General features: G+C 36.2%; 1 protein-coding gene across 2 annotated transcripts in view; it reads right to left on the bottom strand.

Moving 5' to 3' along the window:
• Positions 1–16,158, bottom strand: part of LOC107039855 (MAP kinase-interacting serine/threonine-protein kinase 1) — a 67,273-nt gene that overhangs the window by 20,765 nt on the left and 30,350 nt on the right. The window contains exon 1 of one of the 2 annotated variants that reach the window (XM_015259697.2): positions 6,858–7,844. The exons of the other annotated variant lie outside the window; for it this stretch is intronic. Within the exon in view, the coding sequence (XP_015115183.1) occupies positions 6,858–6,912 (55 nt within the window). The 5' untranslated portion in view covers positions 6,913–7,844. Of the gene's footprint in view, positions 1–6,857; positions 7,845–16,158 lie in introns of those variants that run through there. 2 annotated transcript variants of the gene reach the window in all.

Raw genomic sequence — 16,158 nt, 5'->3', positions numbered from 1 at the left:
ACACACAGTAGTATGAAACTTCAACTGCGTGAAATACACAGCAGTATGAAAATTCGGCTGCGTGAAACACACAAACTTCACGCATGCGTGGAGTGTATGGAGTGTACGGGAGTGATTCACGCAATGGTGCGAATACTCACGGCCATATTTTAATGCTATGATTGAATTCATTTGAAGCATCATATCCAAAGATATCTCCGGAATTCTGATTTAAAAAAAATACAAAATCTTTGAAAATTTTTGAATAAATCAAAATAACGGTTATTGCTATCGCCTTCTTCGAACTCGATCAAAGGGGCATCCAAACAAATTTTTTAAGCCATTATTCAATCAATTCAGAACATTTTTTTTAGTTACTAGATCTGTGCGCGCGCTTATCTTTTTATTGTGAAAATGAAGAAATCGAATTTATTGCTTCATATACTCATAGATGTTATATAAATATTGATAATGACTTAAAGAGAATTAAGAGAATAAAGAGTGAAACATCAATGAATAATTTTTAATTTTCGATTAATTCTTTATTTTACTTTTTAAAATAATCTGATTAAAATCTGTAATTGTTGAAAAATGAGGGGAGGGTTATGAATTAATTTCCCAGAAAACTGAAAAAATTTCTTGAATTCTTCGGAAAATTCCAGTTTTCCAGATAACTGTAGCTCTTCAAAGATTTTTCTTGAATTATTTGGGAAACCGAAGAATTTTCATGAATTTTGTAGAGTTTAGAATTTATGTATGAAAATCTGAGAAGCAAGAATTGATCATTTGTGCGTATGATAAATATGAAAAAATTAAAATTTGGGAAGTGAAGAATAATTTGTGTTAAAAAAATTTAGAAATACTATGTTTTTGTCTCATGATCAACAATTAGGCAATTTAGATATGTTTTTTGATATAAAGATAAACTTCACACATAAAAAAATGAAAAATATGACGCAGAAAAAAATTTTGCCATTTGAAGAATTTGAAAATACCGGGGATTTTTTTCAGCGACTACTTCACGTGACTCATATTGACCGATCAAAATTGAGGATTAGCGGTCAGGCAGTTTCGAGATATTTCGATATAAAACAACTTCACGTTCTTTCATCTTTAGTAAGATAATAAAATATAGGATCCTGGAACAACCGATTTCCGAAAAAATTCAAAAACTAAAAGAACTAATCGATGAATTAAATTTCAATTAATGGCGATCGATAGGGCTCACATTGAACATTGAACGATTACAATGCTTCCATTTGGAAAAAAAAAATTACGAGTGTTTATATTGCCTCACTCGTCCCTAAATCCCCAGTCCTGAAGATCCGAAATAAATACAATTTCGACAGTGTAACGTAACGTAATACGTGTACAGCAAATAATCCGAATACGTAACAAAGGACCAAGTGGCTTACTCGTAAGTTATTTATGCGAAAGTTTGGACATGCGCAGGGGCCCTGTTAGTTCCCTTATTCCCCCTCAGCCGTATTCAACCGTTGCCCGTACGATCCTTTGTCTTGGTTACCCTACCGGCTTTTCCCTTCTTTGTCACTCCCCTGGATTTGGAAGTACGGGATTCCGTATCGGTTATAAATACTCTTTGTCCTTTCCCGTACATCTCAAACTATTGAAGTGCCATTTTCTTTGTACCGGAAAAACCGTTGGAAATCCACAGACAGAATGAACAAACTCAGGGTTCAAGGGAAAAAATATTTCTGGGGTCATGTATTTTTGGAGCATAAAAAGGCTCTCTTTAATCGTCAATATCTCCTGAACAAATGGCTCGATTGGGATGAATCGCGTCTCATTTTGAAGTTTAAAAACATCCTGCGAAATGAAAAAAAAAACAGGAAATTCTAGTCTGCCATTCTCGAATTATTGACGAACAAAGAAACTCCCTGCCCCACTGGCCCTCAAGACTCGAGGTGTCCGTTCCTCCGGTGAATCTCGCAGGGTTCTAGAAAGTTGTAAAACCACCCAGACCGGTAAAGAATGTTCACGACAATTCTAAAATAATATTCTAGGATCTCCCAAGATGTTCGAGTCCCTATTAATTCGCTAGTTTTTGAATTAAAATATTTATTTTTTTAGAATTAAATCCAACAGAAAAATATTATTCCAGCATTCTGCAAGAAATCAGTTTAGTTTTTGTTACTCTCCTGAATTTGAAATTACGAGATTCCGTATCGGTTACGAATAATTTTTGTCATTTCCCGCACATCTTTTATCTACTAAAATTTCATTTTCTTTCTACCGGAAAATTCGTTGGAAAATCCGCAGACAGAATGAACAAATTGAGAACTGAGGAAAAAAATATTTCTGGGGTCATGAATTTTTGGAGCATAAAAAAGCTGTCTTTAATTGTCAATATCTCTTGAACGAATGGCTCGACTGGGATAAATCACGTTGCATTCTAAAGCTTAAAAAATCCTTCGAGTTAAAAAAAAGAAGGCGGACAACTCTGCCGTTCTTGAATTATTGACGAACAAAGAAGCTCCCTGCCCCACTGGCCCTCAACACTTGAGGCGGCTGTTCCTCCAGTGAATCGCGCAGGGTTCTAGAAAGTTGTAGAGCCACCCAGACCGGTACAGAATGTTCCCGACAATTCTAAAATATTCCAGGATCTCTCAAGATGTTCGAGTCCCTATTAGCTCGCTAGTTTTGTAATTCAAAATATCTATTTTAAAAATAAATCTAATAGAAAAATAGTATCCCCGTATTCGAAGGAATTTTGAATTACTCGAAAAAAAAATCCCGAGCAATAATTCCCCTTTTTGTTATTCTCTTGAATTTGTCCCTTTCCGTACATCTCAAAATACAGAAGTTCCATTTTTTTAGACCGGAATATCTGCTGGAAAATCCACAGACAGAATGAACAAATTAAGAGTTCACGGGAAAAAAACATTTCTAGAGTCATGAATTTTTGGAGCACAACAAATAATTCGACTGGGATGAATTCCGTCTCATTCTGAAGCTTAAAAAACCCCTCGAGATTGAAAAACAAGTCGAAAAATACTGTTCAACCATTCTCAAATTATAAACGATCAAAGAAAGTCCCCGCCCCAGTGTCTCCTAGAAAGTTGTAGAACCGTCCAGACCGGTGCACAATATTCCCGACAATTCTAAAAATTTCCAGCACCTCCCAAGACGTTCCAGTCCACCTCACTTTACTAGGGTGAACAGGCCAATTGCTGGACGGTTAAGGGGTAACAGAAGGCTACCGTTTCCTCGAAATTTTCAAACAAATTTCCTGCTCAAAGTTATTAATATTTTTTGAACCCAAAGCACACTGATCTTCATTATCACTTCCTGGAGCTTAATGTGATTGGATTTGTAAAAATATCGATAACTTTCAGCAGGAAATTTGTTCAAAAAATTGGAAAATCAGCGGCATTCTGTTACCCCTTAAGGGAAATTCGAGTTTCTGATAGGATCTAAAATAAAAGAATCACCTAAATGGGGATATAACGATTTCAATACTTTCAAGAATGCTTTAATTAGCAGAAAAAAATTATTTGAAGTGAAAATAACAAAACAAAGAATAATTCAGTAGCGAAGTGGTAAAACGGTTCAAGTAGACTTATCTCCCAGTTGAGTTTTTGAGGAATATTTTCGAATCTAAGGAAGATAGCGAAATTTTCATAACCACATTTGTCGTAGCTCTCAAGTGGCTCTACGAAAAAGGTTATAACAAAAATTTTGCTATCTCCCTTAGATTCCTAGATATTCATTGAAAACCGGCCAATAGTCAAAATTGACTTGAACCGGTTTACCACTTCGCTACTGAATTAAATTAAGAAATAGTTGAATGCAGCCGAAACCTCTAATCTCTGGACGACTGAGCCTTTTTTTTATTTATTCAAGGTCGACCAATAGAAAAATAATTGATCACATGATGAAGGTGAAAAAATCAGTACAATTTTCATTTTATTTATGGAATATTCAATGCAAGTTGAGATCGTCCAGAACTACCCTCCTCCAGAAATTGACCAGTTTACCCTACCTCACCTAAAAATCATTAATTTTAAAAATAAATCCACCAAGACAACATCATTCCCGTATACCGATGAATTTAGAATTCCCCGAACAAAAATTTCCCAAGTAATAACCAACCCTCCCCAGTGCAACTGCCAACAATTGTTGCCAAAACACGACATCACTTACCTACATCACAAGATAAATGCGTAATGCTCCGTTTTCTATTTACGTATCTCGTTATTTTCCCTCCCGAGATATTAAAATTCATTAATTCACAGTGAAATGAAAGCAACGACAATTCAGAACTAGTGCACAAAATGAATAATTAACCGGAGTAAATCCCGACTTGTTTTGAACCGGCTCCAACAAAACAAAGATGGCGGCTCTGTGTCACACAATGGCCGAAGTCCGTGTGTTGGAAAATTCGGAGCGATTCCTGGGGAGCGATTTTGCTCGTTTTATGTCCACATAAAATCACAAATTTCTACCAATCCTAGTTGAGTATTCCGAATCCAGGACTGTCATTGGTCGAAATTTACGATTTTATGTCGACATAAAACGAGCAAAATCGCTCCCCTGTTTAGAAAGAGACAAGATCTATGCGCGCGCTCTCGCGCGCGCTGATCTATTCATTTGTTGAAATGAAGAAATGGAATTCATTAAATTTCATTTTCTCATGAATACCTTATAAATATTGATAATGAATCAAAGAGAATTCGACTAATGATTGAAGTGAATAGCGAAGTAGAGTAAAAGCATCTATAAAGAATTTTTTATTTTCAATTGATTATCTTCAATTTTTTTAAATAATCGGTCTCCATAAAAGGACAGAATTTATTAATGTCACCGATAATACATATACACGTGAAATATAAATATTATATGACGTGAAAAAAAAATGTATNATCAGCGGCATTCTGTTACCCCTTAAGGGAAATTCGAGTTTCTGATAGGATCTAAAATAAAAGAATCACCTAAATGGGGATATAACGATTTCAATACTTTCAAGAATGCTTTAATTAGCAGAAAAAAATTATTTGAAGTGAAAATAACAAAACAAAGAATAATTCAGTAGCGAAGTGGTAAAACGGTTCAAGTAGACTTATCTCCCCGTTGAGTTTTTGAGGAATATTTTCGAATCTAAGGAAGATAGCGAAATTTTCATAACCACATTTGTCGTAGCTCTCAAGTGGCTCTACGAAAAAGGTTATAACAAAAATTTTGCTATCTCCCTTAGATTCCTAGATATTCATTGAAAACCGGCCAATAGTCAAAATTGACTTGAACCGGTTTACCACTTCGCTACTGAATTAAATTAAGAAATAGTTGAATGCAGCCGAAACCTCTAATCTCTGGACGACTGAGCCTTTTTTTTATTTATTCAAGGTCGACCAATAGAAAAATAATTGATCACATGATGAAGGTGAAAAAATCAGTACAATTTTCATTTTATTTATGGAATATTCAATGCAAGTTGAGATCGTCCAGAACTACCCTCCTCCAGAAATTGACCAGTTTACCCTACCTCACCTAAAAATCATTAATTTTAAAAATAAATCCACCAAGACAACATCATTCCCGTATACCGATGAATTTAGAATTCCCCGAACAAAAATTTCCCAAGTAATAACCAACCCTCCCCAGTGCAACTGCCAACAATTGTTGCCAAAACACGACATCACTTACCTACATCACAAGATAAATGCGTAATGCTCCGTTTTCTATTTACGTATCTCGTTATTTTCCCTCCCGAGATATTAAAATTCATTAATTCACAGTGAAATGAAAGCAACGACAATTCAGAACTAGTGCACAAAATGAATAATTAACCGGAGTAAATCCCGACTTGTTTTGAACCGGCTCCAACAAAACAAAGATGGCGGCTCTGTGTCACACAATGGCCGAAGTCCGTGTGTTGGAAAATTCGGAGCGATTCCTGGGGAGCGATTTTGCTCGTTTTATGTCCACATAAAATCACAAATTTCTACCAATCCTAGTTGAGTATTCCGAATCCAGGACTGTCATTGGTCGAAATTTACGATTTTATGTCGACATAAAACGAGCAAAATCGCTCCCCTGTTTAGAAAGAGACAAGATCTATTCGCGCGCTCTCGCGCGCGCTGATCTATTCATTTGTTGAAATGAAGAAATGGAATTCATTGAATTTCATTTTCTCATGAATACCTTATAAATATTGATAATGAATCAAAGAGAATTCGACTAATGATTGAAGTGAATAGCGAAGTAGAGTAAAAGCATCTATAAAGAATTTTTTATTTTCAATTGATTATCTTCAATTTTTTTAAATAATCGGTCTCCATAAAAGGACAGAATTTATTAATGTCACCGATAATACATATACACGTGAAATATAAATATTATATGACGTGAAAAAAAAATGTATCTCTGAAGAATTTGAAAATGCCGCGTGTTTTTTTTGTGAATAACTTCGTGTCACATATTGACCAATCAGAATTAAGAATTAGCGGTCAGGCAGTTTCGAGATATTTCGATATGAAACAACTTCACGTTTCTTTCATCTTTAGTAAATAGGATTCATTAATTCACAGTGAAATGAAAGCAACGACAATTCAGAACTAGTGCACGAAATGAATAATTAACCGGAGTAAATCCCGACTTGTTTTGAACCGGCTCCAACAAAACAAAGATGGCGGCTCTGTGTCACACAATGGCCGAAGCCCGTGTGTTGGTAAATTCGGAGCGATTTTGCTCGTTTTATGTCCACCTAAAATCATAAATTTCTACCAAAAAATCCTAGTTGAGTATTCCGAATCCAGGACTATCATTGGTTGAAATTGACGATTTTATTTCGACATAAAACGAGCAAAATCGCTCCCGTTTCGAAAGAGACGAGAATGAAGTAAAAAAAAAGGTCTTACCTCTGAGAGCGTCCTGACGCTCGTCCTCCCGCTCCTCCAGTATTTTCTCAACCATTCTGGCGGCACAAATGACGTCAGATAGAATCTCCAAAGACGTTAAAAGTGACCCTTCCCCAACAACAATATATCCTGAATCTCTGTAACCCCTCGCACCGGTATTACCGCGTAATAATAGTAAAAAAGTCAGTCGTATATACAAAAAAACCGCCCCCTCCCAAGGTTGTTTTTCATCAACTGATAGAACAATCAGTGTCCCCTAAATTCCCGTATGCCTGGAAATCTCGTTACTTCACCCCTGCAATTATCAATCCAACCGTCAAAGACAATGAGCAGGAACAACACGGGCCGTACCGTTGTATATCAGTGTATCACAGATATAAATAAATATATAAACCCTATCTAGAAATTTACTCTGTCCGCCTGACGACTTGATGACTGATATTTATTCAAAAGCGAACATCAACACAGTTTCACGACGAAACTCTCAAATGATCTCCATAAATTCTTCATCAATAAATACTATCACAGACTTTGACACAACACTTTCACCCTGGCGAAATGTGAAATTTTGCCGTTTTAACCGATAATATTTGCTGCGTCTTCACCTTCTATTGACTATCTCTCCCCCCGTCTTTCTCTCATCCGCCTTTCGTGCTCTATTCTTTCTCTCAAAACTCTTCACCTCAACCGCAGCCGACTCGCACCGAGTGTGACGATGTTAACCTTCTCTTTCCGAAAGAAAATCAAATTTTCTCCGATTCTCCGAGTATGAAAATACCCGAGGAACTCTCTTCCAATCGGAACAACTGGGGCTCGCTGGTGTTGAGCCGATTGTTCAGATAAACCCTGAGATGTTGATTTTATATTGCGATCACACAGCCTCTCGCACAAAGCGTTGAATGGGCTCGGAAGCGCATTAAAAATTCACCGGCTAACACATCTGGCCTACTCTTGACGTTCACCTTCCCTCACTGCTCAGTACTCGGCAGCTGGTTTCCGACTGAGCTCACCAAAATGGCCACCTCGACTACTGGTCGCCCCTCGCTCGCTCCCCCCACCACTCGCCCCCCTGTGCAACTCATGTTTTCGTTTTGTTCCCCACTTCGAGGAGCGGCTGCTCTCTCTCTGTTCGCGACGCGGGCGAGACGATGATTCGCTCTCTCTTCAGCGCAGACTCCCACGGTCCGACGCTCGCCAACGCCCTCTACACCCGTTATGAGACTCGAGTCACGTAGGCTACATCCCCCCCCCCGGCGCTCCGGCGGTTACATTTCTCTTTTTATTTTTTTCATTGTTCTTCTTTGTTGGCGACAAATCCGCATGATGCAAAGCCCGCATTATTTCAACTGTTCGAACACGCGTGATTAATTCACCTGGAATATTTGGTTTCGCGTGAATCACGCTGTTTCGTAATTATGAGGTGGAGGTTGGTGGGGGTCGGTATCTAGTTGATCTTGAAAACGCGAAATTTTTTTGATTGGAGAAGAACACTTGGAAGAACGACTTTTTGTTTAACTGAGGGAGTTATCGCTCTCGAGTTGATATGAATTTTGATGCAACAACTGGAGCTGATTATTTGGGAATTGAATGTTTGAATAGCTGGCAGTACTGCCAAGATACTTGGTTATTGAATTCAGTATTTTTCATATTAAAAACTACGGCAATTCAGCACTAGTTACATTTCAGTAGCGAAGTGGTGAAACGGTTCAAGTTAATTTTTACTATTGGCCAGTTTTCAATGAATATCTCGGAATCGAAGGGAGATGTCAAAATTTTTGTTATAACCTTTTTTGTAGAGCCAGTTGAGAGCTGCAACAAATGTAATTACGAAAATTTCGCTATCTTCCTGGATTCTAAAATATTCTGCAAAAACTCAACTGGGAGATAAGTCGATTTAAACCGTTTTACCATTCCGCTACTGATTTCACTCTTTTGTTTTCATTGTTCTTATTATCATGTCAATTGTTCGGAAATGCGCGATGTTAATTCACCTAACACTTGTTCTTGAATATTCGTAGGTTGCTCTTGTTCTTGTTGGTGGCGGGGAGTCCAGTTGATCTTGAAAGCTGACGAAATTTTTTTGATTATTGAAAAACACTTGGGAGATCGACTTTTTGTTTAACTGAGGGAGTTATCGCTCTCGAGTTGATATGAATTTTGATGCAACAACTGGAGCTGATTATTTGGGAATTGAATGTTTGAATAGCTGGCAGTACTGCCAAGATACTTGGTTATTGAATTCAGTATTTTTCATATTAAAAACTACGGCAATTCAGCACTAGTTACATTTCAGTAGCGAAGTGGTGAAACGGTTCAAGTTAATTTTTACTATTGGCCAGTTTTCAATGAATATCTCGGAATCGAAGGGAGATGTCAAAATTTTTGTTATAACCTTTTTTGTAGAGCCAATTGAGAGCTGCAACAAATGTAATTACGAAAATTTCGCTATCTTCCTGGATTCTAAAATATTCTGCAAAAACTCAACTGGGAGATAAGTCGATTTAAACCGTTTTACCATTCCGCTACTGATTTCACTCTTTTGTTTTCATTGTTCTTATTATCATGTCAATTGTTCGGAAATGCGCGATGTTAATTCACCTAACACTTGTTCTTGAATATTCGTAGGTTGCTCTTGTTCTTGTTGGTGGCGGGGAGTCCAGTTGATCTTGAAAGCTGACGAAATTTTTTTGATTATTGAAAAACACTTGGGAGATCGACTTTTTGTTTAACTGAGGGAGTTATCGCTCTCGAGTTGATATGAATTTTGATGCAACAACTGGAGCTGATTATTTGGGAATTGAATGTTTGAATACCTGGCAGTACTGCCAAGATACTTGGTTATTGAATTCAGTATTTTTCATATTAAAAACTACGGCAATTCAGAACTAGTTACATTTCAGTAGCGAAGTGGTGAAACGGTTCAAGTCAATTTTTACTATTGGCCAGTTTTCAATGAATATCTCGGAATCGAAGGGAGATGTCAAAATTTTTGTTATAACCTTTTTTGTAGAGCTAATTGAGAGCTGTAACAAATGTAATTACGAAAATTTCTCTATCTTCCTTGGATTCTAAAATATTCTGCAAAAACTCAACTGGGAGATAAGTCGATTTAAACCGTTTTACCATTCCGCTACTGATTTCACTCTTTTGTTTTCATTGTTCTTATTATCATGTCAATTGTTCGGAAATGCGCGATGTTAATTCACCTAACACTTGTTCTTGAATATTCGTAGGTTGCTCTTGTTCTTGTTGGTGGCGGGGAGTCCAGTTGATCTTGAAAGCTGACGAAATTTTTTTGATTATTGAAAAACACTTGGGAGATCGACTTTTTGTTTAACTGAGGGAGTTATCGCTCTCGAGTTGATATGAATTTTGATGCAACAACTGGAGCTGATTATTTGGGAATTGAATGTTTGAATAGCTGGCAGTACTGCCAAGATACTTGGTTATTGAATTCAGTATTTTTCATATTAAAAACGACGGCAATTCGGAACCAGTTTACATTTCTCTCTTTAGTTTTTATTGTTCTTATTATCACCATGTCAATTGTTCGAACATGCATGATGTTAATTGACCTAAAATATTTCAGTAGCGAAGTGGTAAAACGGTATATGTCAATTTTGACCATTGACCAGTTTTCAATGAATATCTCGGAATCGAAGGGAGATGGCAAAATTTTTGTTATAACCTTTTTTGTAGAGCCGATGGAGTGCTACAACAAATGTATTTACAAAAATTTCGCTACCTCCCTTCGATTCGGAAATATTCCTCAAAAACTCAACTGGGAGATAAGTCGACTTAAACGGTTTTACCACTTCGCTACTGATTTGTTCTAGAATATTCGTAGGTTGTCGTTATTGATCTTGAAAACTGACGAAATTTTTTGATTATCAAAATCGACTGAGAATGGTTATTTAAACCGCAAGAACTGGAGAGAATTATTTTTTGTTTAACTGAGTTATCTCCTTCGTGTTGATATCAATTTTCATTAAACAACTCGAGTTGATTATTTGGGAAATAAATATTTAAGTACCTGACTGCACTGCCCAGATAATTGTCTGGTGAATTTAGTATATTTTTTTATATTGCTCTCTATTTTCATTTTGGTTGAAATCTAGAACTAGTTCATTTTCCTTTCTTTAGTTTTCACTGTTCTTATTCTCATCGTGTCAATTGTTCGAAGATTATTAAGATAAGATGATTAATTTACCTGGAATATTTGCTTTCGCGTGAAACATATTTTTTCATAATTATGAGCGTTATAGGATATTCGTAAGTTGTTATTGTTCTTGTTCATGGCTAGGAATCGGTGTCCAGTTGATCTCAAAAACTGACGAAATTTTGTTAATTATTGAAATAGATTCAGAATGATTGATCAACCCGCAAGCACTTGGGAGAATTATTTTGATCGAACTGAGAGAGTTATCTCCTTCGTGTTGATATTAATTCTGATCCAACAACTGGAGTTGATTATTTGGGAATTAAATGTTTGAATACCCGACTATCTCAGATAATTTGTTCTATTTTAATTAGATAATTAATTATATTTTTTTATATTGCTCTTGATTTTTATTTTGGTTGAAATAAAAGCGACGGCAACGCAGAACTATTTTATGTTTCCCTCTTTATTTTTCATTGTTCTTCCTCGTTGGAGACAAATCCGCATGATGCAAGACGGCATCATATCAACTGTTCGAACGTGCGCGATGGTAATTTACCCGAAATATTTGTTTTCGCGTGAATCATATTGTTTCTTAATTATGAGCGTTATAGGGTATTCGTAAGTTGTTGTTGTTCTCGTTGATGAGTGAGGGGTCAGTGTCCAGTTGATCTCGAGAACTGACGAAATTTTTTTGATTATTGAAATTGATTCACGATGGCGGTTCAAACCGCAAGCGCTTGGGAGAATGATTTTTTACTTAACTGAGGGAGTTATCTCCTCTGTATTGACATGAATTTTAATCCGACTCATGTTGATTATTTGGGAATTAAATGTTTAAATACCTGGCTGCACTGCACCAGATACTTGGTTGTTGAATTCAGTATATTTTTTCACATTACTCGCAACTTTTATTGTTCGGAGTAATTTTCTAGTGGGTGAATTATCAATTCAGTACACTGTTAAAAAATTTTCACTGAAGTTTCCAGGCTTTAGTCTTGAAATATGAAATAAGTGACGGTTTCATTGAAATTTCAGGGAATTTTATCATTGAAAATTCGTGGTTTTCGTGGAAAATTCATGGAAATTTTAAATTTCAGTTTAATTATTCCATGAAAATTGGGAAAATTCAAGCAAAAATGTCCTTGAATTTTCAATTTTTTGAAATTTCAGAGCAATTTCTTATTGAATTATCATGCTTACATTGAAAATTCATGGAAATTTCGGAATTTTCATGGTTCTTCCACTGAAAAATCAGGAATTTCCTTGAATTTTCAGGGAAAATTGAAGTTTCCTAGAATTTTTTCCGTTAAATCGAATTCAGTGTAATTTTCTGGAAAATTCAGTTAAATTTTTTTAACAGTGTAGCGAAGTGGTAAAACGGTACAAGTCAATTTTGACTATTGACCAGTTTTCAGTGAATATCTCGGAATCTAAGGGGAATCGCAAAATTTTTGTTATAACCTTTTTTGTAGAGCCGATTGAGAGCTACAACAAATGTAATCACGGAAATTTCGCTATCTCCCTTAGAGCCCGAAATATTCCTCAAAAACTCAACTGGGAGATGAGTCGACTTAAACCGTTTTACCACTTCGCTACTGAGTTATAGAATAAAAACCACGAGAGCCCGTGTACAATGAAAAATTGGATCATTAGATTTTATCAAAGCTGTTGCAACTGATGCTTATTAATCATCCGGAAATGAGGTGTCATTTGTTCCCCCACGAGCTCAAAAAATTACAGAATTTTTCTGAAACATGAAAAAACATGTTTCTTCGGGAAACGGATAAACGTAATTGGGATCTTTATCATTTTCCATTGAAGAGGGGAAATTTATACCGTTCCAGATCTTTATGACGTCACAGGATATTGTTGTGGAGGGGAGAAGGTACGGAGTAGGCAAGACGGAAGCCCGGATGACTATCGATATTTCAGTAGCGAAGCGGAAAAACCGACTTAGCTCTCAGCTGAGTGTTTGCGGAATATCTCCGAATCTAAGAAAGATGGCGAAATTTTCGTAATTACCATTTTTGTAAAGCGAATGTGAGAGCGACAAAAAAGGTTATAGTAAAATTTTGCTGTCTGTTTTAGACCTCGAGATATTCATTGAAAACTGACCGATAGCCAAAATCAACTTGAACCGTTTAACCGCTTCATTACGGATCGAAGAAATATGAAAACGAGATAAAAATGAGCAGCTTTATCTCTGCATATAATTAGAATATTATTATTGATTAAGTTCATGTTATGAACTAATAATCTCTGTGATGAATTAACAATTTACTATTCAAATTTTGGACTCATCAATTCCAAATGCAAATACCGATTGATTTAGTTTTTGTTACGATCGAATATTTATAGAGGACAGAATAAATAATATTTTCGAGAAGAATGGGAATATTATTTACAGATAATTGTTATCTCAGGAACAATTTTTTCTTCAATTTCCGAACTTTAAACGCAAAAAGGGAATTAATTCAGTTTTGGTGTTTAGTTTTTTCTGAGTTAGGCAACAGTCAAAATTTATTCGAACCGTTTTACCACTTCGCTACTAATTTTTTAAAGAATTCTCCAAAAACGCATAAAAACCATTAATTGTTGGAATGAACCATTCCCCCGTTGAAGCTCAACATTGAAGATTAAATCTCAAGAGATTATTTCTTAGGACTGATTTTTTCGACTCATCACCTGAGTGCCACATCTCTATGTTCCCTTTTGATTCCCTGATAGAATTTTTGAGAAGAATGAGAATATTATTTACAAATTCAGTTCAGTAGCGAAATGGTAAAACGGTTTAAGTCGACTTATCTCTTAGTTGAGTTTTTGAAGAATATCTCCGAATCTAAAGGAGATAATGAAATTTTCATAATAAACTTTTCTCTAGAGCAAATTAAGTGCTACAAGAAAGGTCTGAACAAAAATTTAGCTATCTCCCTTAGATTCCGAGATATTCACTAAAAACTGACCAATTGTCAAAATCGACTTAAACCGCTTTACCACTTCGCTACTGAGTTGTATTTAGTTTTTTCTAAATTAGCCAACAGTCAAAATCTATTCGAGCCGTTTTACAATTTCGCTACTAATCTTTTAAAGAATTCTCAAAAAACGCATAAAAACCATTAATTTTTAGAATAAATCATTCCCCCGTTGAAGCTCAACATTGAAGATTAAATCTCAAGAGATTATTTTTTAGGGCTGATTTTTTCGACTCATCACCTGAGTGCCACATCTCCATGTTCCCTTTTAATTCCCCGAAACGTGACGAGAATTGAGTGGATCCCATCCAGTACAGGCGTATTATATAGATTGTTTTGGAGCGCGAGTGGTGCGCGCGCAGCTGACGTCGGCCCACGTATACGATCGGCATCATGTGAGATGAAGAGAGATCGACGAAGGTGAGCTTGTGCCATTGTGCTGAGGAAGATGCGAACGCAACACCGCGATCATACGTTATCTCTGTCCCGGTCTATCGCGAGCTCTCGCTCGCGGAACGCATGCGCAAATCGGTGAAAAACATGGCAGGCCAACACACTGGGTTTTTTTTTTTTAAATGCCTGTGTGAGCATGCAGATATTCTATTTATTCGTCTCTTCACGTACACAACGCACCGTGAATTTGTTCGTTGCTATGGGTGTATGAAGACACGATTGTAATTTGTAAATGAGAAGAATGTAAGAGGGGATATTTATTCGGAAGGAAAACAAATAGGTGGCATGCATGGTACTTGGGTCACGGTAATTCAAGGGTAGAGGACGATTTTGGAGAGTTTGTTCACGTTAAGGGGATACGCTGGTGAAATTCAAGTCTTCACTGGGCCTTGGGACCCATTAAACTTATTGAATTTCTAGTTGAAATATGAGGCAAAAATTAATCTTATATTTTTCTCTTTGTATTTACATTGGGAAATGAAGAACATTTTTATGAACGATAATTCTCAGAAGTGTGCGGCATGATGTTTTGGTTTTGGGTTTAAGAACATAGACAAAGTGGAATGAAAAGACTTATTGTGAACACGTGACTTGAGGTCCAGGGTGTTGTGTCCCTTTGTTAATTTAGTTAGTTCCTCTGAGGAATTGGTACAGAGCGGATGTGTCTTCCAAGCGTAGTAAAATAAAAGTAAACGTATTTTTCACTTATTTGCTAGTTGTGTGATTATTTTAGTATCCCATTTCTAATAAAACTGTTTGGGATATATGACGGAATATGGGAATAACTAGGGAAAATCGCGCACCCGATCGATTTTGCCCCGTAACCGCGAAAAACTTCATTTCTTCCTGTTTTTTCTTCCGAATGGAAGCATGGTATTCGTCGGATTTTGACGTTCTCTAATTTTGACTGGAAATGATGTAGAATAGTATGAAACGTGAAGAAATGATGTTTTTAGAAAATGTATGTCTGTCCGGGTCTGATCGTTCGGTTTTTGGGTTCCCACTTTTTAGAAAATATAACATTAATACGGGAAAATTCATTGATATGGACGTGAAATTTTGACCCATACTAGGTACTATTGAGATTAAGTTTGATGCACAATTTTAGCCCGATCGGTCCAATAGTTCCAGAGATATTCAAATTTTTGTATAAAAAACTGTATTGGTCAATATCTCAAAAACTACTTGACCGATTTCATTTTTTTTTTTTCGAAATACTCGTCTCGATGTCTTTTATCTAGATCAATCAAAATATACCCGTTCATACAAAGTTTTTGAGATATTGCCGATTTTCCATTTTTTCCCTAAATTCCTTATACGCGCGATAACTCGATAAGAAATTGAGATAGAAGATTGAAATTTGGTATCATTATAGCTTCCATAATACCAAAGGTTGGTAAAGCGGTTTAAGTCGATTTTGACTATTGGCCAGTTTTTAGTGAATATCTCGGAACTTAAGGGAGGTAGCTAAATTTTTATCGAGACCTTTTTTATAGCACTCAATTTTCTCTAGAAAAAAGGTTATTACGAAAATTCCATTATCTCCTTTAGATTCGGAGATATTCTTCAAAAACTCAACTAAGAGATGAGTCGACTAAAACCGCTTTACCACTTCGCTACTGAATTCAAACAATACTAATTATTTACTTATGAATTTTGCAGATTTCATTCCCGCGATTAATCCCACAGACTGGATGGTTGAAAATCCTAAAAT

This window comes from Diachasma alloeum, unplaced genomic scaffold, assembly GCF_001412515.2.
Source record: "Diachasma alloeum isolate Michigan unplaced genomic scaffold, Dall2.0 Dall_scaffold_00308, whole genome shotgun sequence".
Taxonomy (NCBI): domain Eukaryota; kingdom Metazoa; phylum Arthropoda; class Insecta; order Hymenoptera; family Braconidae; genus Diachasma; species Diachasma alloeum.
Note: the sequence above shows the minus strand (reverse complement) of the source record. Positions and strands in the feature narration are given on the sequence as shown.